The sequence below is a fragment of the Aulostomus chinensis genome, chromosome 12, assembly GCF_037954235.1.
Source record: "Aulostomus chinensis isolate RoL2024-O1b breed Wild chromosome 12, RoL_Achi_v1.0, whole genome shotgun sequence".
NCBI lineage: Eukaryota > Metazoa > Chordata > Actinopteri > Syngnathiformes > Aulostomidae > Aulostomus > Aulostomus chinensis.
Genome location: NC_141331.1, coordinates 4,258,290 through 4,286,156, shown reverse-complemented (window position 1 = coordinate 4,286,156; position 27,867 = coordinate 4,258,290). Strand labels below are relative to the sequence as shown.

General features: G+C 43.6%; 1 protein-coding gene across 4 annotated transcripts in view; it reads left to right on the top strand.

Annotated features, from left to right (window-relative positions):
• The window catches only part of hdac4 (histone deacetylase 4), a 128,614-nt gene that overhangs the window by 54,151 nt on the left and 46,596 nt on the right, over positions 1-27,867 (top strand). For 3 of the 4 annotated variants that reach the window (XM_086219720.1, XM_086219718.1, XM_086219719.1), the window contains 5 exons: positions 12,136-12,327; positions 12,433-12,578; positions 12,984-13,134; positions 17,621-17,741; positions 18,673-18,791. In XM_086219720.1, the coding sequence (XP_086075846.1) occupies positions 12,136-12,327; positions 12,433-12,578; positions 12,984-13,134; positions 17,621-17,741; positions 18,673-18,791 (729 nt within the window). Of the gene's footprint in view, positions 1-382; positions 712-12,135; positions 12,328-12,432; positions 12,579-12,983; positions 13,135-17,620; positions 17,742-18,672; positions 18,792-27,867 lie in introns of those variants that run through there. The other variant, XM_086219721.1, reaches the window with a different exon arrangement.

Genomic DNA, 27,867 nt, shown 5'->3' with positions numbered 1-27,867 from the left:
TTGTATACCCAGCATCTATTGTGTTTGCAGTTACATAAAGAAGTCTGCAGTGGTTGTAAAGAGTCCATTCTCATTCTGTTGGATTTACAAGTGTGCTGTTGGACTGTAGGTGTGTAGGAGGGCTTCAGATAGCCAGAAATATGTGTTTGAAATAAGTAGCATCCACCAACCAGTGTTAGCAAGTACAGTATTCAGCTCCCTGCAGTCCTCAGCCATTGAAACACACAGTTTGACCTATCTACAGAAAATGTGACTGCCTCTCTGTTAGTGGGTGAGGTAAGAAGCAGAGAGAGAGAGACTCCCATAAAATGCTCAACATGCCTGAGACTGCCCTCTGACGTGATGTAAGTGAGAGAGAGAGAGAGAGAGAGAGAGAGAGAGGGAGCGAGGGAGGGGCCCAGAGGAGCAGAGGGAGGGACTGAGAGAGTGGCAGCCAGAGGGCAGACCAAAGCACGTCAGTGAGAAAACAGAGAGAAGCGATTGAGACGGAGAGTGTGAAAGACAGGGAGGGAAAGGAGATCTGTTCTCACTGCCAAACCCAGTTTGTCTCAGCTGCATTTCTTCTCTTCTTCTTCTTTTTTTTTATTTTTTGCGCTGCAGCGGACTTACCAGCTCTTCTCAGAGTTACACTTTTTGGCTCTCTTTCTCAGTCCGTACTCCACACACAAACACACCAACGTGCAACAATCGGGCAGCAAAGCAGTCTGATGGGTAAGAGCTCTTGTTGTTCTGTGTGGATCTCCGTTTGAAATGCGTGTTGAGCTGGTTTGTAATTTCATTGTTTTTTTTGTGGTAAATTATAAAGATGATTTTATATTACACCACTTTTATTCATTCATTGAGTTACATCACTGGGTATGTGTTTATTTGAGGAGTTGCTGTGTGTGTGTGTGTGTGTGTGTTCACATGTTAATTTGGTGTGTGGGTGTGCAGCTCTGAGTAGTGACAGTGTTATTGAATGGGAGTGATGTATGGAGACGGCCGCTCAGCACCACTCAGCGCAGCATTTAACTGAATGGAGCAGATGGCGGCGGTTGCATCTCCCTGAAGCTCCTTGTAAACATGCGTGTGTGTCTGGTGATGCTCTTGTGCGGATGTGTGCGAAAGTTTGTGTCTGTTTTTAATACGGGGGGGGGGGTTATTTATTTTTTTAATCAAGAAAGTACGAATCTCATTTTTTGCTCAGAAAATGTAATCAACTGTAAGTGTATAATCACTGAAAACAACTGTCTGATCAAAGCATTGAGTCATGAGGTCGCGTGAGATTAAAACCCCTTTATGCTGGATTATTTTTACCTCCTGAATAAAGGAATAATAAATTGGTTGGCGGCCAGTAGTCATGCGGTGTCACCTTGTGGTTTGGTTGTGGTCCATCTCTGTAGCCCAGTTTGAGCACAGAACCCTGATTCTGGCCAGTGAAGACGTTCTCCACCAGTGTGCTCACCTGCTGCCACTCCAGCATTCAGTAAGACTTGATTAGATTGATTAGTTGAGGGAAGCAGCCGCTCAGAGACAGATGAGGGGATCATGAAGGTGATGGCGTACTCCCGGGACATACGCTGTGACGTATATCCACATACACACCCATGCTGACCGTAAATTATTGGTGCACATGCAGGTCATGTGTTGAATCAGCGCGCTACCGTCCCTGATCTCAGCTGGGACAGACGGGGGAGGAGGGGGAAGGAGGCCGAGAGTCAGAGAGGGACGCAGTCAGTCAGAGCTGTGCTGATCTTTAATAGTTTGAACAGTCTGCCACAGAAGAGCTCGTTTACGCACGTAGTGAGTGAGGGGTGGCACAGCTCATTCTGTCTGGTTATCAGAGGGTTTGATCTCCTCCAGGGACCGTGTCCAAGTGTCCTTGAGCAAGACTCTAATTTCTCCTGATGAACTGGCCTGACCTGACCTTTACAATGATACATTTTTTTCTTGTGGAGAAGAGTTGGAAATGTTTTGTTTCTTGCACTAGACTGCATCGGCTCCCGATACACTGTTGAGTAAATCACAATCGCTTTAAAAAGTACTGCAGATTTAACACTGAATCCTGGATTTTTGTTCCCCCGTGATTGTTCTGCATGTCAGCATGCAGGCTAAGCAACATTTCACTTGTTTGAAATGACAGTCACCCCAGGCTCTGTTTGTGGAGATCAACCCGTTTTCATCCTATGTCTCTTCAAGCCTTCAGTCAGCAACTACGAGAGACGTTTTTATGAGGTTGAGAAGCAACACGTGTGGAATTTGAGGAATCGTTTTAAGTTACGAGGCTGGAAATCAGTGTACAGTGTAAAAGTACAACTCAGGGATGGAGGTCGATCACCCTCACTGAACTGCATACATGACCTGATCAAACTTTGTATAACGTTACTCATAAATAAGTAAAAACAAAACCTGCTGTATTTTTCCCACTGACAGTTTCTGGTGATGGCTCTTTTATTTTTTTCTGTGCAACAAAATCTTGTTTAGTATTTGAACTATGAAATTAATGAAGCTATGTTGAGCCCAGGTAGGGCTGCGGGCAAGAGCCTTGACTCTTGGGTTGCTAGTTTGGTTCCTTGCTTTGCCTCCATCCTGTTGTCTGTACGGACGCAATTGGACGGGTGGGAAGCCATATGAGTCGCCGCGCCAGCGCCGCTTCTGGTTGCGCAGGGCAGCATGTTGGAGGGGGGAGGATAATTGGGAGTAGTGTGATCCTCCCACGTGCTACCCCCCCCCCCCCCCCCCCCCCCCCCCCGTGAAGCTCCTCTTCATCAGGTGAAAAGACACAGGCGATGACTCCACGTGTGATGGAGGAAGCATTTGGTTGTCTGGTGCTCCTAGAGCTGCGGATGGGGCGGAGCAATGACCAGGATACTTGGGAGGATGAACACAAAAGGAAAAAAGTATTTGTTTGTTTGATAAAGTTGCATATACATACAATTCATCTATTGAAATGTATATTCTTCTCCCATTAATTCTTGACACTATTCAAATCCACGAATAAATACATTGATATTTCCAGTACATTTCTTCTTAAAATCAGTGCCCACCGTTAGCAATGATATTATTGCCAGATTCCTGAGGAAAACAAGGAAATACATCTCCACTGCCAGCATTTTACACTGAGATACAACAAGATGTCTAACGACTCAAATAAAACAAAAAGGATTTGGATTTCCAGGATTCTTCTGAGAACCAGAAACAACGTGTGATTAGTTCTTGTATTGACCAGGACAGCAGATTTGCAGTGAAGATTGTCAGTTTCCTCTCAAATCCTGAGCCTGGAGCTCTCTTACAGGGGATGACGTTGTAAGATGAGGAAATTTGGATGGGTTTATTGTGCACATGATCGATCCACCGTGGGACTGGCAGCCCGTATTGCGAGCTCGCTGCTCATGTTTGTATTCTCAGGTCCAGTGAGTGAGTCTGCTTATGTAAGCGGCGCTCCTCCCGTTGGCTCCACACCATACACACACTGTCACATCCATGTAAGCTTGGTTAATTACTCTCCAGGTGCCTGCACCCTGCCATGCACAGTATGTCACCCTGTTTGTCTGCTGCCATACACAGTGCTTTGTTTACTGTAAACATCTTTCTGAGGATTGTTGTTCCACGAGCTGTCAGGGTTCAGCTGCAGTGCTGTGGTCCTGGAGAGTCGTGTCCGCTTGACCATCAATCTGCCAGTCCAACGCAACATGGGTGTGCTTCCTGTCAAGCCGAATGGTCCATCAAGTTGGTGGGGGGGGGGGGGGGGGGGGGTTGGAGATGTGTCACACGTTTGGACATCTTGCTCGTGTACTCAGCCCACAAACAAGTAGGTGTAGTTCAGGTGAGCTCCAGGGTGGATGAATGGATAAATCAAGGGCACCAAATACCTCAACAGCTAGCTTTGCTTTTACTGCTAACTGGGGATGAAAGTTCCTCTTACACCCTTGAAACCTGAATAAACTTTTAAGCTATTGTGTATCATTTTTAATGTAAATGAATGTCCCTCACATTCAAGTCCTTGTCAGACAAGTTCATACAATTCTCGTCAAGCTAATCGCTATTAAACCTCTCAACATTTCACGGTATGCGGAGTCTACGTAAGTGACGACCTTCCTGCACACCTTAGACCTCCAGTTAGCCCTCTGCTAACTTGAGTGCGGATAAAAAAAAAATCAACAATGCAGCTCTTACAGACTTCCCAAATATTATCAGACCTAATGAGTCAAATTCTGATTGCCAGTGAGGTTGTGTGACACTCAGATCAACTTATCCAGCTTCACAGCAGAAGTAGCGACGGCAGGCTAAGCTGCAGTGGATCTGATGACATGGTGTTCTGCGCTCTTAACTTTTAAAACCATGTTTGATTACAGCGATTTCAAGTGGTCCGTGAACACATTCCCGCACCGCAGTGGCCAACTCAGACCGCAGGAATAATCCTTACAGATCTGACGGGCAACTTGCTCCACAACAGTCCTGTTCAGGCTTCAAGTTCTTCTTTTGTCGGCATCCTTTGTGGAGGTAATTTAGTTGTGACAGTGTGACTGTTGGTTCAGACAAACAAAGATGGCTCTTAGATGCTGCCGGAGCTTCAGTTGTATCAGAACTGGAGAGTATTTCCTCTTTGAAAGAGAACGGCACTGAAGGCTTCTCTCCAGCCTGGCTGCAGCCTCTACTTCAGATCATTGATCTGATTGGTTGAAGTGATCGACAGTGATGGACAGATGGCTCATCCGACACTTGCCAAGTATATCTGAAGTGTCTAAACAGTTGCTAAGACGACTTCTCAGATGGTTCTGTGAAACAAACCCCCTGACATGTCAAGCTAAGGAAAGGAGCCGGGAACCAGCATTCTTCTGCATGTCTCGCTTGATTTTGTTCTCAGTAAACGTTCTCCCCTTGTTTTTAAGGTCAGTGCTGGTTTCACGTCTCCAGTAACCACAGTCTTATTTTGTGAAGCTACAGAAACTAGCTCTACACCTCAGCACCATGATGTGTTGATGTAAGAAGCCAGTACGCCCCCTCGTCGCTGGCTGCTAGCAAGGCTCATCTGTTTCCCTCTGTAGCTGGCCTGAGCACCCGTGATGTTTTCATTAGATGCAGCGGTCTCTCACACTGGGCTGAGAAGCCTGAGAGGACTGAAATACTCCATTTCCCTGTTCCATTAATGGACATTAGCCAGAACAACAGATTGATTCCCTGGTTTGTTATGGTAAGCAGTTAGCTGTAGCCGTTAGCCACGCTTCCTCGTCTTGTCATGGCACTTTGATAATGCCACTCCCACTAGATGTATTATATCCTACCAAGTAATATCAGGTCTCGTAGAAGGACAGGTTGAAACTGGGTTATGAACTGAGGCAGACACTGCGTTAGTAGTTCGTCTTTTTTTGTCAGTGATAGTTGTAAACAGCTTTTAGGCGTACTGTATCACCGCCACGCACTCTCTATGGTAACGCATTCCTACAAGATGGAGGTAAAACCAAGGAGAAAATAAACCTCTGTATTACAAAAAGCTAAAGTGTTGTTTTTATCCTTTTTTTTAACAATTTAATGAATATTGAAAAACTTTTGCCCATCCTTAATTTAGAGTCAATTAAATGGCCGTGATTGAGCAAGGTCACCATGTTGAACATGTTTTCAGCCCCCCCCCCCCCTCTTTTTTTTTTTTTGCAATACAGATGATACAACACACAATCTGTAGCTGGCAGTGGCTCCGTGCCAGTGTGGTTAGCCTGTGACGAGCTCATCTGAGCAGTGATTACACCACCTTCCTCCCTCCATTCCTCCCTCCCTCCTGTTCTGCCTCTCTGTGCTGCCTCCACTTAGCCCCTCCGCTTAGGGATAAGTGGCTGTAATTAGCTATTTTCTTCTGCCTTGCTTCAGCCTCGCCATTGATCGGAAGTGTGTAATCAGCCATGTTAAGGAATAAAACATGTTATTAATCAAATGTATTATTTGGGCTCCAAATAAAGCCTGCTGTTACCTTCATACTCATGCATAACATAAATACATGCTATAGGGCCACATGTTAATATTGTGCTACTGATGGAATATGACTGTGGAGCCTGATGTTGTCACGCAGGTGCACTATGAAGTTCTGGTGGTTTTAGTTTCCGGAGACACTCGGCGATCCTCATGTGGTTCTTGAATCGTGAGTCCTGCTTATGCCCGATCTAGAGTTCAGTAACTTTCATAAATGTATTTATTTTTTTTTTTTTATTGTTTTATGCACATTTTTTAGTGTCAAATCAGAAAGGTCAGTGGCTGTGTGGAAATGATGAAAAAAAATCTGTCAATTCTGCAGGTTTTACAATTCCTTGAGGTAATTTTAACCTTTTTATTTTTTTTTATTTTTTTTAAAAAAAGGTAAATACACACAAAAAATTGAAGTTCCATATGAGTGTAGAAGCAGAATTTGTCTTTTTACAAAGTGTTTGTTATTTTGAGAGTTGTAGCCACCACCACCACCACCCCACCCCGCAACCCTAATCAGGATAAGCAGCAGATGATGGATGGATGGATGAGGGCTGAAGCCCCGTTTGGGTTCAACTGGGAGTGTGACGCTAACTCCAGGGCTCTATTTAGACGAGTCGTGAATTGCAGGGCTTTGCCTCTGAAGCTGGCCTACTTGGGAAAATATGCGGTTGATAAAGTGCTAGAATAGTTGGCGCTGGGGTCCCTCATGAAGGGCCCGACGTATGGGCTGACACTCCTTTTGAAGTGCACTGAGCTGCTTGATGCCACAACAAAAGGTTTTGTTTGTTTGGCCTTGATATTTACGGCTTGTTAAAAATGGGAGTGAGCAGTTAGCAGGCATGTGCGCACATGTATGCACGTAAAGTGATGTGAGAGGTGGTGGGGTGAACATTTGCCAGGCATCCTGTGCCAATCATCACTGTTATCCAAACAAAGTCTTTCAGAGACACTGGCATCTCCTAATTTGGCTCTCACTATTGGCTTTGCTAATTTGGAAGTGACAAACTATACACGTTTGTAGGTCAGAGGTCCAGGCGTCATTGAACACGCACATATGCAGAGTGAGGGGCTTGTCCTCGTTCTCATTCATTACCTTCAGCCTCCATCACAACTAAAAAGGGTTAAACCGTTGATTATGTATCAATGTGGATGTTGTGAGCTCACAGAAAGTGAAGCTACCAGGTCTTGATCGCCCCCCCAGTGGCTGGTGGCAGTAGCGCTTTTACAGCCTGACCTCGTTATGTAAGCGGATGGGACTCGGGACCAAACACAAAGTACACATCATCGATTTTTCCAACAAATGTCTGTTCTTTTTGTAGTTCTTCTCCTGTTGCCATATATTCAAGTGTTATTTATTTGTTTGATGCTATTAAAAAAGGGGGGGGGGGGTGACACCATGATTGACAGCTGCCCTGAATGAACTACCAGGAAATGAGGAGAACCTCTGGAATTCTGTTTGGGAATTGTACATAAATTGTACACAAAGCCTGGAAAGGTTTTTGATAGATAAAATATAGTGAGAACGTGAAGCTAAAATTTGATACACAGTATAAATATACATGTTAGGGTAGATGTGGGTATTATAATAGAAGTGGAACAGTTACGTTTAACAGATCAGTCTTTTTTTACTTAATACAGGTTTACTTGCACGCTGCTTGAGATGTATCAAACCTTGTGGTTTTTGACTAATTTGAGTTAAATTAACAAACAAAAATATTCTTCAAATGTAAACTAGGGTTGCACATTTATTCCAAAATCCATCAAAATCCCAACTGCCATTGTTAGATAGTGGAAAGCGCCTGATGCAGGCTAATTGCGAGTTAAAATACCATCTTAAAATAAATATCCTTGCATCCCAGTTTGATACAGATTCTCACAAAAATCACGTCAGGATGAATTTCATTGGTTTTTCAATAACAATCAGAATGATGATGTAAAAATGAGCTCCTTCTTATGTTATAAGTCACATTGCAATATCAGTGAAAATAATCACAGTTTTATACATTTTCTTCCAAATACCGCAGCAGACATTTCTGTGAGTCTACAGTCGTAAATATTTCCCTTAAAAGATGGAAAAGTTATGAAAAAAAGTTGTGGAATTTAATCAGTGGAAATGCATCTGATTATTAATCATTTGAATTGCAGTGTTTAGTGTTTGAAAACACACACACACACACACACACACACACACACCCACACCAGTGAAGCACCAGCATGTCTGGCCTGGCGGCCACACCCTTTCTTCTCTCCCTGCTGTCCTGTTGGTTGGTGTCAAGTTTCCTCTCCAGCGCTGAAAACCTGCCCGGTACCAAAGATGTCATTGGCTACCCCAGCAAACTAACGTCAACTCCAGCGCCCCCTCATTGGTCACCGGGGGTGCCAGGATATCCGTGATAGGTCGGAGATGCGCTCCACCACTCCCAGCGTATTGATGACTAGCAGAGGGCTTGGCTATAGAACGAGGAGGATCCCAGAGGAGCTGAAACTGATCAGGGTGATAGAAACTAATGATCCACAAGAGATTTAGATCTGAGGTTCAGATATGAAGCACAGACTGCATGGTTGCATGAAAGCTGAGTCATCCCTTGATTTAGATTCATTGTTGTTGTAGCACACAAACTTATTTGTCTAATTTACCTATTAAGACTTAATGGTTTCCAAAGCAAACATACAGCAACCAGCCAAACATTAAGCCCCCTGGCAGGTTTTATACTGGGTATAATACAACAGCCCTGCGACGAGTCCCCCTTCAGGAGGGTCACAATGATCGGTTTATTGAAGCGATTTAAGGTTTAATTACTCAACTGTAGGCAGTAGGTTTTGCTGCTGAGAGCTGGGCCTCATATTTAGGCCTCGACACCCTTTAGTCATATAAATGGAATGGAAGAAAATATGAGATACATCCATCAGTACACTGAAATAGACTGAATAAAAACTCAACATTACAGCCCTCTCGAAAGGGAATTTATTGTGGGGTTGTTTTGTGTGTGTGTGTGTGTGTGTGTGTGTGTGTGTGTGTGTATATGTGTGTGTGTGTGTGTATATTTATTAACTATTTATACTGGGAATAGTACTATATATATAAGTACTATTTCCAGTACTGTATGGTATCACCTGCCCTGATGACCTTTTGTGGACTGAACAGGCCTTCAGTTACTCCAGTACGTGCATCAGTGTGCCGTCGGTGTTTAATCTCAGTATTCAAGTTCCACATCAGGGCTCTAAACTTCAATCCTCCTCCAATTTTTTTTTTTTTTGTTTTTTTTTTTTTGGTAGCCTTGTAGCTGTTGTGTTGTCAGGTTTGTGTGTAAGCTGCTGTGTTGTTTGCTTGTTTTTGGAGAGATAATCTGATTGCACTAATACTCTGGGGTTTTTTGAGTGTCAACCATGTTGATGCAGGGATATTGCTTTTGCCGTGTTTGCTCTTAGTATCCATGTTGCAGCAGCACTTGCACTATTTCACTGGATTATTCACATAAAGCCGAATAAATCTTTCAGAATTGCAGAAACATAAAGATTGTGACACAAAGAGTAGATTTTGTGTTAAGGACAAAGATTTTATTTCAGGCATATGGCTCTAGGCTTTTGTGGCTATACATAGTTGTCTGTGGCGTCAGAAGTGGAACAGATTCTTCAGTAGGAAGTCGGTGCTTGAAGCCCTGGGAGTGTATACTGGGAGTATTAGAAATACTGGACTAGAAGAACAGGCAGAGCTGCTGCAGCGAGCGCTGCTACAGGAGGAGACCAGACTACCAGTGAGTGTGCATGTCTGAGGTGTCAACCAGGAATAAAGTAATACCACTTCAATTTTGGTGGAATTTTTTTTCTCAGGAGGACAAATTTTGGAAATTCAACATCTGGTAGTACTTCATACAACAGATGGACGAAGTACACAACCCCTTCAGTTAAAGTAAATGTACCCCTGTTCAAACATTACTCAACTACAAGTGGAAGTTCCTCAGTCATTTTTTTTTTTACTTGAGAGTTAAAGTATTTGAGTATTTGCTTTTGAAGTATTTCAATATGTAAAGAACAAAAAAAACCAACAACAACCCCAACCCTGCATTTTCTTTTAACATCAACGTTTTGCTGTATTCACAAAAAGGGGTCTCTCTCTGAAACCACGTCAGCGTGCTCGGGCGCTGAGTTCCTGAAGGCAGATGCGTAGTTTGAACAGACATGAAATGATGAGAATCCTTTTTCATTTGTGGAGGTCCGGTTCAGAGTGTTGCAGCGTGGATGGGGATTGTGGGTATTGTGTTGCAAGCTTGTGGCCAGATACATTTAAAAACAAAAAAGAAAGAAAAAAAAAATCAACAACTGATGAACTCTGAACGCATCTATACGGTGAAACGGGCGCGTGAGAAAAGAGCATGTGCACCAAAAAGTTGCAGTGTAATGTTTCAGCAGTAGAAGCCGGATGAAAGTCTCCTGAAGTGTCACAAATACATAAATACATATTTTTATTTTTCAAGTTAAACAGTTGGTGAGGTGACAAAGTCAAATGAGGTTAAGTCCCAGTTTTCTACAGAAATAAACATTAGTGAAGTATGGATTCTGACTGATGATGTTGGAGTATACAGTACACAAATGAAAATACACACACACACACACACACACACACACACACATACACTAAGCCTGAATGCGTGTCAGCAAATCCCTGCTGCAAAACTCATGTTCCAGGGGGATTGTTTTTAGTCTCTGCTGCCATATTTCATCATTCTAGCCCTCTGTGTGTGTGTGTGTGTGTGTGTGTGTGTGTGTGTGTGTGTGTGTGTGTGTGTATGACTACATGAATGTGAAGGGTTTCCCTCAGTATGTGTGTCAACTTGTGTGTTTACAGTGTACAGAAGTCAGTGTATGAGGTTAGCTTTGCACGCATGATCTGTCTTAATCTGTCTTAAATTTTGGAGTTTTTTTTGGCTAATACTCTTAACTAATTTGTACAAGTCTAAAACAGGGTTAAGTTCTTAGTCTGCCAACATTAATAGCAAACACAACCAGCAGGAAGTGTAATTCTGTAATGCTGAATTATGTACTCTATGTTGCAGCGTCCAAGGAGCTGATGTAACAAATGTCCATGAGTTTTATTTTGATCAGAGTGCAGAGGATGTGTTTGAGATTGAAAATGTTGAACTGAATTATGTAAACTAAAAAGTTTATATAATGTTTACTATAAACGGATTCTGCATCCGTCCCAAGAGAGCGTTCAGCTGTGTTGAGGTTCACCAACTCAACACTGGTGTAAGAATTCAGGTTTTTCCCACCAAGTGGGACGGGACAACCCTCAGAAACCGATCTGCTGGTCGGATGACTGACCCACAAGTATTGTTGTTGTATTTTTGGGTCCAGACCCCAAAAAAGAAGCCTCCCAGTAACAACAGTTTTCTGAACTTTTCTACTCTGGTGTGGTTTGTAGGGGATGGTTCTGTAGAGCAGTGGTTGCTAACCTTTCCCAACTGAAGATAGCAACTAGGAAAGTTACGCATGTTCAAGCAATGCGTTTCAATGTGAGCTTGGACTCGTTCTGGAGCTTAATCACTCAAAACCTCAGTGGTATTCGGCATCAGAAATACTTTATTGATTCCTGGTGGGAAATTCTTGATTTTACTCCATGGCAAAAGTAATGAAGCAGATGAAATCCAAACTCCACTCAAAAACAAAACAAAAACAAGCACTTTAAAGCTGTTTGCCTCTTTTGTCATTGAAAGATGTGACCAAGCAGGCATTCAGCCTTTGTGCATATTACTGTCATATCAGCACTGTTTGGATGTGTGTGTGGTATTTAAGTCACATCAGTGTCACCGCATCCACTGTAGTTCCTAGAGAGAGGGCTGTGAAGCTCATCAGGCTGTTATCCACTGCTGCTCCCTGTGAGTCACATTCACAGCAGTTTCATTGTTTAAATGTCTTCGGATGTTACGGACGTCGACACGGCAGCATTCCGTTTCCAGAGGGCAGCAATTCTTACTGGTTACTTTGGTCGTAATGGAAAAACACAGTGAAAGGGAAATTGTTCCTCATCTTTGAGGAGCTTTAGACCTGATGAACTTTTAGCATTACAGAACTTTTTAAAACTTCTGGAAGATTGCAGTGTGCAAGTAGGTGACCGCTGTTTTAGAAACCTGCACGGTGACTTCCTTCTAGCTGCTGTTCTAACCAGGCTCCACCACCTGTCCTCTCCTCTCGCTCCAGTTGATGTGAGCACAGCAGCGCTGCCCTCGCAGGTGCCCCCCACCACCACACCCATCCTTCCCATGGACCTGCGTATAGTCGACCACCACCACCACCACCACCAGCAGACCCCCTTCGGACTTCTTCCCCAACCCCATCCTACACCACCCACGTCGACCGCTGCATCAACTGAGCCAGGCAATGGGCCAGCCAGTAAGTGTCGTTCTAATCACAGTGTCTTCTTGTCGTTGAACGTGTGCGCACGTGCAGCCTCCATCCAGACGCTTCTAATATGTAGTTTGTGACCGTCTCCTTCAGGGCACCCAGAGCAGCAGCTGCAGCAGGAGCTGGTGGCTCTCAAACACAAGCAGCAGCTCCAGAGACAGCTTCTCATTGCTGAGTTCCAGAGGCAGCATGAACAGCTGTCACGGCAACATGAAGCCCAACTACATGAACATATCAAGGTGGGGTGATGGGACAGGATGGTCTGGAGGTGTAGGTGTCCCCCTCCGTGTCTGTGTGAGTGTGTGAGGGTCCTTGGATACGGATACTCTACTCAGCAGAAATGCACATTGGGAAGGACAGGAGGAAAGCATGCCTACTCTTAAGTGATGGTGGTGTAATCTGATCTGGTGGCAGTGTTTTGCTGCCTGCTTGCCCTGCTAAAAGCCTCAGTGGTGTTGCCACAACCAGATAGTCAGCCGAGAGGAAGTATACTTCAGGCTAAGATTAATTGGCTCAGTCTCCAGGTCAGCATGGTGCTCGTCATGGACTCATTGGGTAGATGATTTCATGTTGTCGAGAATAGCTCTCCTATTTATTGTCCTTCCACTCACTGCTCTCTCTCCTCTCTTTATTCTCTTCATCAGCACCAACAGGATTTAATGGCATTGAAGCACCAGCAAGAGTTGCTGGAGCATCAGAGGAAGATAGAGCAGCAGCGTAACGAGCAGGAGCTGGAGAAGCAGCAGCGGGAGCACAAACTGCAGCAGCTCAAAAACAAGGAGAGGGGACAAGAGAGTAAGTAGACACCTGCAGTGTGGTGCAGACCGGGCGTGACCCCCCCGTGACAGACCATACACAACAGAGATTTACGCCAGTCAAACTGGCTGCCTCTGGTTTGCTTTAATAAACAGGAATCAAGAATGTAACCGTTGGCCCCTTTGGACTTTCCAAATATTACCAGACCGAACGGATGGAATTATGGTAGTGAAACTTCTCCTTTCACACGAGTCTTGTGACACTCTCAACCAAAGTCTGGCACCCACTGGAACTTTAACCTCTTGCTGTGTACCTCCTTTACCACCAGTAGTTCAGCCACCATTTTACAGCCCCTTCTTTTACTATATTTGTCTATGAGAAAAAGTCTGTTCCAGGATAGATGGGGGGGGGGGGGGGCATAGACATTGGTGAAAACATTGTAACTGGATGAACACGCTCTGAAGTTAAGGGTGAAATTTCAGGTTAAAGGACAGAAGAGCGAAAGAAGAAAAAAAATACTGATTTGTGTTGCGTCATTTCTCGATTGTGGTTGAATCGTAGCACGGACAAGGACCGTCATGATTGACTTGACTCTGTCTCCTGAGTCCTGCCAACATCTGTTGTAACTGTGTTGAAACACTGTGCCACTTTATCACAGCAGGTGTCAGAGAGACTTGGCCCCTGTTGCCACCGTGTCATAGCACCTGTCCTCATGGCGCAGCAGCCAGAACAGCCTGAACTCGCTCATTTCCCACTGGGAATAAAAGAACATGCAGCCAAGAAAAGACTAGCAGCCAGTAGAAGACATTCAAATGCTGCGGATGCTCTCATTTTGAGGATTTTTTTCTATGGCGCTGTGGGGGTGGGGGGTGGGGCACAAAGACAACGACTCCATCACTTTATTTTCGTTTCCTTTTTATTGACCGATTTCATTTATTTCACCGTCTTACTTTTGTCCCTTCAGGCGTCGTCACATCTCGTGACTTCTGAGTTCCGGGAGCGCGTTGACGTCTTTACTGCTGAATGTGATGTGAAATAAATCAACAGTCCATCTGGATTATCTACCCACTTTCCTCTGAGGGAAAAACAGAAAGTGGACCAGAACTTTCAGTTTTTCCTGGTTCTAATATTCACCCCGATGAACCCATTTTAACTAAGATTTAGGAAATAAATACCTGAAATTTGTTTTTCCTGGTTCTAATATTCACCCCGATGAACCCATTTTAACTAAGATTCAGGAAATAAATACCTGAAATTTGTGACGTGGTAGAGAATCATCCATGTACGTATCCTTTCATAATATTGAGAACTATGATATCCAGTTTGTCTGTGCTATAAAGTATAATAAATCAGATACCTTACAAAGTTGAAATGTTTACATTTTTGGGGGGGGGGGCGGGTAGTTTCACTCTGAATGTTCTCATCCTTTTTACGTTTATGTCTCATACTTCTACGACGGTGGGAAACCTGCAGGACGGGTCGTCATTAACAATCGGTACAATTGTTTCTGTAAACCCTCCAACACCCACTAACGTCTGGCTGCATCTGCATCTGGGAACAGATTTAATCTGCATTCATTCCTTCATCATTAATGTGAACACAAACCTCCAGTGAATACAGTAAACTATTTTCTCCCAGCGCTCCCAGTTAAGGACCCGCAAATGAGGAGAAGTTGAGCCCTCCACCTGGAACTTCTGTAACGTACTCGTTCTCAGCCCCAAACTCAGCCCGTCCGCGTTCAAGCAGTCGCTCAGACATCATTAAGATGGCGTTGAGTGTGAGATCACGCAAAAAATGGTGACCTCAGAAGCGCCGTCTCTGCCCTCTGTGCTACTTTCTACTGTACTGCCGAGCGTAGAGGCCCATGAGAAGGAACTCTGGTGCGTCTGTGACAACTCCTTTCCCTTCTTTGTGCCGCTCGCAGAAAACCAGCTCACAAACATCTATTTTTGGAGCCAAAGATCATGTCTCATGTATGTTTTTTTCATTTCCTGTGTCACATGTCATTTGTTTGTAGACCAAAGAGGAGACCACACAGACGAGTCAGAGACTCAGATTGAATCATCTTGAGTTTTGTTGTGTGAATACTGTGAATTGGGTGTTAGACCAGCAAAAAGACAGTTATTCTGATTAAATCAAACCTGTTTCACCTGCCAACAACCTCCTCCACGCACATGCATATTATTAATATTGTTAAAAAATGCTCTCCCTCATATGTTTTTTTTTTCTTTTCCTTTTTTCAAAAGGCACAGATCCAATTAAGTTACAGTTGACCCACATTTGGAAAGTCATTTTCTGCCAGTAAAGTCTTTTCCTCAACCATTTTCAGCTGGGCAGAATGAGCCTTAAGCTTGACGTCTGTGGAAAGAGCACTTGGTTGTAAACAGAGGAAGCTTTGTTAACTACTGCAGTAAATTGCATAGAAAGCCAATCTACTTCAGTGGCAAAGTGGACGTATTGGGATGTCAGCACTTCCAGCTGTGATTTAGAGAGTATATATTAGCCTGTAGTATTTACCACTTTTCTTTCTCAGGCCCGACACGTCACATTTTATCTGATTTCCTCTTCTCTACTGTCACATTTTCAGTAAATACACCTCTAGTGTCCCATTAATTCTCAGAACACCTTTTTTTTTAATTCCTTCTCACTCATCCCTGTTACTCTCCCTGGACACTTTATTTATAGTGGTGAAATAAGGGTGGTAACTGAGGAAAGACTGGGAGAACACAGCAAATGCAGGCGTCTGTGTGGAGTTTTACTGTGATACTGGGTGGCGTTCCTTTCTTTGCCCAAGTATGAATATTGTCTACATGTCACTGTCACAGATTGAACAAGATGTCCAATTAGAAGGCTTTGTTCTCTTTGAATGTACGTTCACACTTATTAAGACGAATCTCCACATGCATCTCTATTGACCACCTGTGATAGCACCCCCCCCCCCCACACACACACACACCATTTGTAAATACAAACCTACTTTATGTATTTGTAAAGATTTTAGTCGATGTATTTATCATTGACTGTTAGTATTTATTGCAAGTGACGTGGGGGTGTCGCTGAAATGAATTATCTGTATTATATTTGTGTTCTTTTGTGGTTTGTGTCAACCAAAACATTCATTCATTTGCTCGCTGACAATTTAATTCCGTTTATGAAAACAACATCTGGTCGTGACTGATTTACCTGGTTTAGAATGTCTTTGAATTGATTGAATCAAAGTCAATCCTGCTGCCGCTTGAGTCAGATTGACTTTGATCTGGGAGAAACTGCTGTAGTTTTTTTTTTTTTTTTGCTTTCCTGATAATCTAAAATATAATCTGCTGATAATTTGATTTATACAGTACAGTATTTTCAAATTTTGAAGACTGGAATCTATGATTCATTTTTTATTTTTTTGCTTTGCTATGTGATTACTGAAAGGCTGTTTAGAAAGAAGAAATGAACATCAGAGAGGGAGCCGGGATCCTGGAGCTCCTTCGACCAGTCAGACCATCTTGCTCCTTTTGGTTAGATGTGATCATGCCAGATATTTGAAAAGCAAAATACTTGCATTTGATGCCTGATGAGTTTTCATTTTGGACCATGATGTTGTGTATTTCCTCGTGGGCCTCGTTCTCTCGCTGTCAGAGTGAACGGCAACGAGAGGGGTAGAGAGAAGTGAGATTGTCCGGTAGTTAATCCATCATGCATGGCGTTGTTCTGGGTCATGAGAACCCAGTTTTAAGGAACCTTTTTAGATCCTTTCTCAGCACAATAGGAACTGCAAGTGTTGTGTATGTTGACTGGTTGTAGACAATATGGCACACGCCAATCCAGCAGTTTTAGTAAACAAAGGATCTCCGCTTTGATCCTCACTTTCTCCCATGTTGATTTGCTCTTCAGCAAGTTACTAGAGCCTAATTGCATCTGATGAGGATGACTACACCATCAGAGTGTGTGTGTGTGTGTGTGTTTGTGTGTGTGTGTGTGTGTGTGTGTTCGCAAGTGCATTCCCAGGCAGAATGTAAAACACTTTAACACCACCAAGGTAGAAAGGTAAACAAATGCACTCCATTTATCCTTGTTAAGAGGAAATAGCCAACGACACTTGACCATTCCAACTGGCCGCATGAATACAGACAGAAAATAGGCCCTGGAGGGAAAGTAGTTCTCAGGGGAGCCACCCAGCCAGTTCCTATAATTGCTTGGTCACCCCTCGTGTGGGAAACGCTATCAGTTTAGGAGGCGGTCCTTCAGTGTGGTCCAGGACACATTTGCGCTCTCACTCGTAAAAGAATGTGGCTGCATGTGGCCCAGACCACCTCTGATTGTGGTCTTGATGATTGGAGTGAGTCACACCTGTAGTGTGTAGAACCCCTCTCAGTACTTGGTCTGAACACGGGCTAAAGCACGCATTTCTCCAAAAGCGCAATACTGAAAGAGGTGTTTTGTATCGGCTGACAAGTCTGTGTATGCAAACGAAGCATCCTGTAAAACCCCCTCACCCTTGCTTTGCTAACAGTGTGTCTTTGTGTCTCTCTGTTAGGTGCCATTGCCAGTACAGAAGTAAAGTTGCGACTTCAGGAGTTTGTCCTCAACAAGAAGAAAGCCCTGGCTCAGCGAAACCTAAACCACTGTCTGCCCGGCGACCCACGCTACTGGTATGGGTGGGTGTCACAGCCCACCCGTCAAGAACCCTCGATGGGTTGACTTAGAAACACCCGCACTCTAGCGGCTCTTCACGGATCAACTTTTGAATTTTTGAGCCTTCAGTCTCATATAATTTCTGACTTCTCTCATACGGCTCAGGCAAAACATCAAACAAACAAACAAAAAAAAGCCACACTATGAATGACTTTAGGGTCTCTGTGCAAACATGGAGAATCCTGCGGTGTTGCAAACCCTGTGGTGAATCCCGGCTTGTGAAAGGAGTTCACAACATCAACACTAGCCTCGGGGAGAGTCCTTGCCAGCCCCGGCCTTGTCCTTGTTGGAAGTGCAAGGCTTTTTCCTCTGTCAATGTTTGTCAGTGACTGACAGCCGGCTCTCTTTGAGGTGTGTTCATGTGTGCACGAGCAGCAAATGAGCAGAGAAAAAAAGACAAAGGCACCTCTCCTGCCTGCGTTTTAAATATTTGAAGAGTGGCTTTAAGCAGTGAAACGTTACTTCCGATGAAGGAGACGATCAAACACTCTGAAGCGTGTGCCGGAGCGAGGGAAATACCTCGTCTTCTGGCGGCTGCTGTTCTTCGGTTGTCTCATTTATACCCTTTCACAGCTTTGTGTTCATGAGATATGTCTTCACCCATCTTTAGGACAGGAATCCAGCCTCATGGGGTGATCAAGAGCAGCACATAATGCTCTCTCTCTCTCTATTCAGTCTCTTTCTGCGTTCCACCCACATTGTTGTCCACACTCTGCTGTGTGTTGACCTTGGAAAGGGAGATAGATGCTTTCTTTGTTACTCCCCCTGATCTGTATGCATGTGTGTGTATGGCAAGTCAGGTTTTTGAGGTACACTAAGCATATACAGCAAACCTGGCAAGCATAATGGAGCCAGTTATGGATCTAGTGTTTTTGTTGATGTTCTTCTTTACAGAAAAACACAGCACAGCTCTTTGGATCAGAGCTCTCCTCCCCAAACTGCAATGTCTGCCTACCACCACCCGATGCTGGGCACATACGACTCGAAAGACGACTTCCCTCTCCGCAAAACAGGTACAGAGGGGTGCCGGGTGGTTGCCAGAGGGGTGAGCTTCCTCACGCCCCGTTGCTACATAAATGCGAGCTGCCAGTCGCCTATTCAGAGGAGAGTCCTTGTCTTCCTTTTTTCTTGCATTAGTAATTGAAATAGCTGATTAGCTTTCAAAGTCAGTCTCTTGAAGCAGGAGGGTGAAAGGTTGCCAGGTACAAGACATTATTTGAATGGATAAATGATTACTAAAGGATAGGGTAATAGATGTAACGATCGTATTTTATTTCCTGCTATTCTTAAACGTCTGCCAAGAGGAACGTTTTTTTTTGTTTGTGTTTTTTTTGGGGGGTGGGGTGGGGCTAGTTTATTTCTTTGCAGGGTTACAAAAAACCCAAGGAGTTGATTTGGGCAAACACTGGTGGAAGGGTAGAGTTTGGGCCAAGGAGGAAGCATGTTTTATTGTGGGTCTGGTTAGTCACAGCGCCACCCGGTGGCAAAAGGAAATGCTTTTTTTTTGGTACACTTTTGCTGTATTCCCCCTTGTGCGTCAACTACGTCATCTCAAATTTTATCTGAAGAACTGTTTATCTGTTTTTGGAAAACTTAATGAGGTCTTAGTCAGCTATTCTCATGTCAAATTAAATGGTTAAAAAAAAGTTCAAAATATCTCACATTTTAGTAAATATCCTCCTTTACTTTGTCGCTCTGCACATCTAAAATTAACGTGTAATGTCTTGTTTTTTGAAGCTGATTGGCAACATTCCCCTCCCCGAAGTGTCAAAAAAAAAAAATCTGGTGGATGTTTTCGTCACGCCGCTGTCAGACAAACAAATGGATGTGCCTGGATCCAGACAGTCGCGATCTGAGAGGAGGCTACGGAGGAGATTCTTTTTAGCCCATTTGCTTCCTTTCTTGTCAATTTTAGACTCATTCACAGAGATGCTAACACATTCAGTCCCACTCATTCACAGACGTCATAGGGTTCAACAAAACAACTCATGTCCTCAAAAAAAGTGTCAGAGGAAGCATGGAAAAACCACAGTCACTGCCTTTTGAATGCATCCTGCTGTTACTTTTCTGTCCTTCTCTCCATGTCAAGTACGGCCAAGCTGCGATTATTCACTTAGCATCAGCAGCTGCTTTGGCAGTATCCCTGCCTGCTTTCACAGCTGGAGGCCAAACTCTGTATACTCTGCACTGCTGCCCACCTGTTGTGAGCTAGAGGTTGAATGGTTTATCCTGGCACACAACCTCAGACAGAAAGTTTTCAACTTTCAGGGACACTCAAATATAATACCCCCTTCACACTAGACAAAAACCCACAAACACTCGCTAAAGCTTGGCTTTTGTAGGTGGAAGGAGAGGGCTTTCATTCCTGCGTCAGTGACTCAGTAGCCGGGTATCCGCTGGCTCCGCCATTGTAATCATCACACCAGGAATTTTCACCCATTTCCACTACTACGCCCGCTCACAACAACACATCTGACACCTGCCAGCTTTATGAAGCTGGAAACACTGTTGCTCCATCTTATTTTTGTACAGTCAACAGGCTGCACACACAGCAGAGCACAGTTACACTAACCAGCTGCAAATCAATCAGTAACCCATAGTTAGTGGGGTAACCTGTCTGAACCCCTCCCATAGGTGTGGCAATATTGGTGTGAAATTTCCCAAAAAGAAAAAGTAAAGATGGTTATGGCATCAGCAGTGCTTAGAAATCCTCAAAACTAAACCATGTGAAAATGCTCAAATTTCAACGGGCACGAAAAATCTGGGAAAAGTCACCGAATTCAAAATTGGCAGTTATCCAGACTTTGAGAAAGTCGTGGAAATTTGCGTCACAAATGTTTGCATATTAGGTTCAGTTGAGATTGATGGAATAAAAACTCTTGTGGTCAACTTTGATTGACATGATATTGGATCAAATCATTCAGTTTATCATCGCTTTTAGTTTTGCGCGCGCGCTCTCTTCAATTTTGACGTGGGATTTTGTCTTTTTTTTTTTTTTTCATTTTTGAACACATCTCCAAGAATTTATGGTCATGAAAATTCCTCTCAAAGGTGTGGAGAAGTCATGGAATTATATTAGCAACAAACAAATGTGAATGAACCTGGTTATTAAGCCTAATACTGAACAGAATCCGTGGATCATATGCTACGCTTATATTGAAGGCTACTGCTGCACCGGTTCTGGAAACTTTGAGAGCAGGACAGTGCAACCGGGCAGAAGTGACTGCAGGTGGTTTGTGTATGACATTATTGGGCCGTGTCCGAGTCACCCCTTAAATTGATATATTTGATATGCACTTCTGTCTAAAAGGCAACCAGCTTAAGTTGGTCCACCAGAGCAGTTTGGTTAAACCGTGAAACTAACCAGCTCTAGCAGCAATAAGCCGTATAGCAAGTACACGCTACTCTGAAAAATGCAATATTTTCAGGAGATTTTTGAATGATTTGCTCTTCAGCTTTTGGACTGGTGAGAGGGAATCTCAAGGACTTGTTGTGTGAGCAGCTCTGACGAACCGAGCAGACACAGAGGTGAACTTTGTTCCAGAAAGGAAGTGAGTGACAGTGCTCGCCACAGTTGCGCGCTGCTCTGACGACTGCCGCTGTCATATATGACGTTTTTGCCCATAGTGACCCACTTTAGTAATTTAGGCATATGAATTATAAATACGTCAAGAATTATTTTCTGTCGAGTGAGCTCACTCACACAGTGCAGTGCAACAGGGGTCCATTGTCCGAGTCTGAGAGGCTTTGTGATGAAGGGACACAGAGAAGCACTTTGAATGCTGTGGCAGGAAGTCTGGTGGGCCTGTGTGTCAGATGGAATCGCTAACCCGCTCTCTCTCTGCCACTGTGTCTCTCACACATTACCTGTTCTCCTCCCGAGGGCCTTCCATAACGTGCCCCCCTAAACCTTTAACCATCAGTAAGAACCAAGTGCCTGGTCTCAACCCATGTCCAACAAACTTAATTAGAACCTTTACCTCTCTCGTGCTGGCAGGAATGTTGCTGCCGTCTGTTTGAAAAGGCACAGAGAAGGAAAGGTTCCGTTTCGCCGGTTTGCGGGCAGCCAAGTAGTCTCAGAACCTGATGGAAGTCTGCGTTAAAGGAAGCAGAACAGCTCGCTCGACATGCTGTTGTGCTGCTTGTGTGATTATACTTGAACCCTTTTAATCTTAAATCTGTTGAAGCCACATTTGAACCCTCAAAAAGACCCTTGATCTCTTATCATTTAAATTTTTTTTTAATGTCAATGGGGTGTTTTTTTGTTTTTTTTACATGAAAGCTGAAAAAGTTACATTAAAATAAATGAAACAATCACTTATTTAGCTTTCTTTTTTTTTTTTTAATGTTCTCAGTACCATGGATGGATGCATGGATGACTCTCAGTCCCAAGTTCTAAATATCAGAGTCGCCCTCCCAGTGTCAGATGTGCATGTGCGCAGGCTGAGCAGCACAACTTGTTTTCTTCACTTTAAACCAGCTTGTTCAAAACCTGCCTGAACGGATGACTGCTTGCTTGCAGTGGATACTGAGTCAGCTCTTGCTAAATGATGAAATTGTACTAAACTTTTATTAGTCACTGTCTTTGACATAACCGCTGCAGCGGTAGAATAGATCATTGGACGGCTAATAGTTATAGTGCTAAAGAGGACGTCCAGAACAGCGTCTCCTTGGACGGTCAAGCCAGCCCTCATTGGCAGCTTTGTTAATCTTACAAAGCCAGACTCATCTGTGCAGCGCAGTGCTCAAACCAGCCACCCCAGAAATTGAGAGTGCACTTGTATTCTGACCTTTACGGTTAAACGGCCAAGAGAGCTGGAAGAGGGAGTGAGAGACCTGCAGGTGTAGAGAAAAAAAAACAAAAAACAAAACATGAAAAGTGCTCAACTTAAAGCTCAGCGCTGTAGGACTTTGGATCTCTTAATGCACCCACCAAGTCTGACGTAGATTAGAAGGATGATCAAACACACACACACACACACACACACGGGGAGATTCCTTCTTACTGGAGAGATGAATATTGGCCGTGCTGTTAAATTATGTACATCATACCGCTGCTCTTATTGAATATTCTTTGGTGTTCTTATCCATCAATCTATACTTTCCATGTGAACCCCCTCTGACTGGTTGGTGTACTGGAACCACTCCCAGACATTTGAATAAATCAGGTCAATCTAAACTAAACACCTCGGTAAAAGCCTCACTCGCTACACATCTTCTCACGTGCCCTCTGACATCGATTTTCATGCCCTGTTGGTGTTTGTGATATTGGTGATGATGGAATTTAAAATGAGGGCACTTGTACACGCATGGGCTTTTCTGGCTTGTTATAAGTGGTATTTAAAAATGTAAATGAGCGAGAGAAAAAAAAGAAAAAACAAAACACCTGTTTCTCAACCCACTACACTTGTTTACCACATCGCAGAAGCCGGTAATGGATGTCAGTGATTTTTAAGGAGAGGAAGCTGCATTACCTGTTAGGATCAGAGGGAAAATGTCAGCCAGCTTAGACCCACTTCATGTGCCCACAGGAGAAATGTACGGTGGCTCTGAGGGCCAAAACACAACATTTCAGAAAACGAAATGACATTTCAGAAAACGTGACTTTTCTGTAAACTTGACATTTTAGAAAACACATTTCACCAGGACACGTTTGGGAAAACCAGCTGACATTTTAGGAGCTAGACCGGTATTTTACACCAAATATGATAATTCACACAACATGCAACGATAAAGGCCCCCCCCCTCACCCCCCCCCCCCCCCAAAAAAAAACAAAACAGAACAACATTCTGGAAAACATTTAACTTCATTGTTTTGACGTCGAATATAACAGACTTGTCTTTTGCAAACTTGAAATAGTTTGGAATGGTGAATCCCAGTTTAGTATATTATTACAGTTTATTTTATAGATGATTTGACTGGGAAGACACTTGATGCCAAATTGGGTTGATTTTCTTGAACTAGAACAAGGAAGTAGATCCAAACCAGGCAAGGCTCAGTGATCGAAGGTGAAAAATTACTAGGACAGTCTAAATGTTGGTGAGTTGGTCACAGGTGTGCTTCTGAGATACAGCCAGTGGTTTGTTGCTTTACTTTACTGTAGGAGCCAGAGCTAATAAATGACTCAGGACAGATCTTGTCATGAATTTGCTGTACTGGATTGCAATCTGAGGCTAGCTTGGCTTAAAATTTGACCATCCATGGGATCAAACATCATAATTTTAAATATATATATTCAAGAAAAGCCCTGAACTAGAAAATATGCAAGTCAGATAAAAGTCTCTCTATCTGCTAATGTCCATCTAATCTGTGATGGATTGCCCTCCTATGGTATTTCTGGGAAGCTCCATTGATTAGTTTCGGCAAACTACTCTATTGATTTCCATAAATCTCCCTCCTCCTGCCTTTTCCCTGGAAGAGCAGTACGGCTTCCCCCAGCGTGACAGGAGCAGCTCAGGACTCCCAGCTGTCAAAACAGATGAGCAACTGATCAATTTGTTTTGTATTCAGAGGAGCAGTTCCCTCCATCATCGTTGAAATATGAGGCTGCACTTATCCAGACGTTTAATCAGGTATTGATACGTCGTCGGATGGATGGAAGCAGGGAAGATGTAGCGTTTTAATGCCCTCACGAAGTGCGAGGACGAGGGAACCCTTTTTTTTGTTATGCGTTTCATGCAAATTCTCACCGGAGCAACGGTCAACGGGATATTTTGAGCATATAAATTATAAGCAGGAACAAAAAGAAATAATTGTGTGATATTGGCCTCTCCATTTCAATGCACGAGCACTAACAGCCATGAAAGCACATAATAAACATGATGAATTAGATTCTGCTAACAAGTCCCAAGCACGCGAATCCCCTGGATAACGTCGTGTGCTCCGAGTGACACGCAAACAGCAAATCATTTAACAGCAGCGTTGTTCCATTGATGTGACACAACAAGAGAGACGGTGTGGGGCGAGAACATGAGTCCAGACGTGCTAATTGTTGATAAGAGCGGAAGCCTGCCGGTATCGCAGTTCTCATTATGTTGGCTTTTGATTTTTGTTTTTGTTAAATCTGATAAAGTGGCGAAGTTACAGATAGGTCGAGTATTGTCAGTAATTATCAATATTCGGTCAAACCCTTTTATATTTGTAGGAGAGGATATTCCAAGGTCAACACAACATTTCCAAATAGATTACTTGCTAAATTAAACTAAACTGATGCCTAAAAATGTATGTTCAACTAAATCATGGGATAAAAAAAGAGAAGTTAGATGACACAAGTGTCAGCTGAGAGCTGAGTAAACGGCACCGACACGAGAAGAGCAGCCCAACCAGTTGATCTGAGTCAGCAGGAGGGTTCAGCTACAGTCAGGGGTTGCCATGGTGACGCTAACTGCTTAGTTTCTACTGACTTTGAAATGGTTTCAGCTGACTGACCCCTTTCGAACTCTGACTTATCATTCAAAGGCTGTAGCCGATATTTCCCTGATGCACCATGAGAAACAGTAGACTGAAGGAGTGATAGAGGTTATGTGTTCAACACTGGAGTCTGTGGGGCAGTTGGAGATGACCCCTGTTCCGCCCAGTGATTCCAAACCACACCAAAATGTAATTGTTTCTTCCCTGGCCCATATTCCACTCCTTGGCCAAGTTCCATAGAAGTCAGCCTGATAGGCAGCACAGAAAACATAACTTCCTTGGAGGTTGTACAAAAAGAGAAATGAGGGTATGTGGGTAGAGGGAGGAGGAAGTTATGCCAAGGACAAGAGAGAGGACGGGAATGAGAGAAAGGAGGAGACGGATGGAGGTGTGGGAGGGAGAGAGGGCTGCAGTAAAATGCCAGGGTCAGCAGTAAAACCAGTCTGGGCCCTCTGCAGAGAGAGTGCACACTGGTGTGCTTCTGCCCAGTCGGCAGTAACACCCTTCAAAGTCACCGTGTCCTGAGATGAACACACTCGTGGCTTCAGTGCCCAGCAAACACACCCTGACATCACCCTCCTCTTTCTCCTCACCTGCCCACATCCCCTGACCTCCCACTTCTTTGTTCCTCTCTCTCTCTCTCTACTCCTCCTTTTTCTGTCCATTGTTTATTATCCCGACGACAAAAAAACAGAACCTCCTCCTTGTATTTCTCTGTTATGTTTTGGACTGTCTTCCCCCCTCCGAGCGTCTGCCAGTCAGGTGTGTGCTAATTTTGCAAGAGGGTGATGCCGAATCAATGGTTTGTTGTTTTTTTTAAAAAAAAAAAATTTCTTCAAGTTGTTTGTTTTTAATCCTTTCCCTGTTTTGTGCAAAGGGGACAAAAAGCGTCCATCATTATTTCATTATTTTAAGCGTTTTAGCCCTTTATTGCAGGGCAAACAAACAAGTCTGATGTAACCATTCAACCATCTTTGAATGGCAATTTTTTTTGCCGATGAACGATGACAGTCAATGCAAACTCTGGCCGACAGGATACACAACTGATGTATTTGTGCATCCGTACCTGCTGGAAACACTTGATTCCACCTTTATTCTCTTTCACTGCCAGCTTTTGTTATGTTCTTCTTTCTTTTTATCTGAAATGAAACTGTTTTTGTGGACACATCCCGACAAAGTAGATGTGAATTATACGGGAGTAACCTCCTGTTATAAAGCCCGTGATGGCTGCAATATGCAAATCAAACAGGCGAACAAACTGCACTGAGTTCTTGGGGGGAATGACTGGAAACATTCATATTAAATGCCTGCAAGCGTCGATTAACATCAAACACATCTAGTATCTCAAAAGAAAACTGTTTGTTGTGTGGAAAAGTAATTCAATGTAATGGAGGAAACATGATTTTCAAGGATGTTTTTATGCCATTGAGGAAATTCTAGTCTTTACTCTAAAATGTCAACTGGTTCTCTTTGCACTACACTAAAATTAAACTTGAAAGCATTACGGCAATTCTCTCAGAACCCACTCCACGTTGTCCGAAGTCGGCTAGTTCAGCTAATGCATGACATTTTAGCCCTCTTAACAAAGACATTGAAAATGTGCCCTCCACTTATAAGAAGCTCGTTTTTAAATAATTGAGTTTCATGAGTTCAGCCGCATAAAACTGAAAGTGCATTTGAAAACCTACTTAGTCATTAGATTCATGATTAATGGTCTACACCTCTTTCAAGCACATTAAAAGTTGGTGAAGCTTTGCGCGTTCTTGATGAGTTCCTGATTGGCGCTGAAGGACGGAGGATTTGTAATAAGCCTGAATAAATAAATAGATCACGACCGTTACACAAGCATGAATGAACTATTTCAGTTTTGCTGCGCTAAAACGTCATAGCTCCTCCGAGGCTAATGAATGTAGCGTGGTCCGTTTGATGCAAGGTCGTGGGATAAGCATAAGGTCAACCCTTGGTTAACTGTCCAGCTTCAACTAATTAAGTGGAAGGAAGTCAGTGGAGGAAACAATAAAGCTGCCTGTGTTTGTGTCATCTGATAGAGAGAGAAAAGATTGGCCAACATCCATGTTTACAGCTCCAGAGTATCCCGAGTGTTGGCCAACAAAGCCCCAAGAACAAGTTCAATGCATACAAAGACTACAGCTATGGCGCTATGAGAACACACATGCAGGTTGTTTTTTTTTTTGTTTTTTTATTGAAAGTGTTTGGAAATTAGGTGGTGGTGTTCATTAGCAGAGTGTGGAGGCATCATCATTAAGTGTGGGGTCAACGAGGCTGCCAGTTGGCTGCTACCCTCGTTGTTGCAGCTTTTCCCACTGTCACATGACCTAGGCGAAGCTCAGTTCCTGAATCTGTCGGCCAACACATGCAGCCCAGCCTATAGGGAGCAGCTCATTAGTCCAATAAATAACCATGAAACAAGCACCCGCTTGTGAGGCCGGCAATTTATTACAAAGCTGAGTGCCAATAGAGAGAATCTGTATCTTTCTGCCTCTGTACCAGCAGCAGGCATCACTGGAACCGCTAGGTTTGGCTTTGTCTGTTCATCCACCCGTTATCAAGAACGTGATATCCCAGGAACGCCTTAAAATTTGACACAAAGGTCCCATTGGACAGGATGAAGTGATCAGACTTTGGTGGTAAAAGGTCAAAATTTCCTCACTGGAACA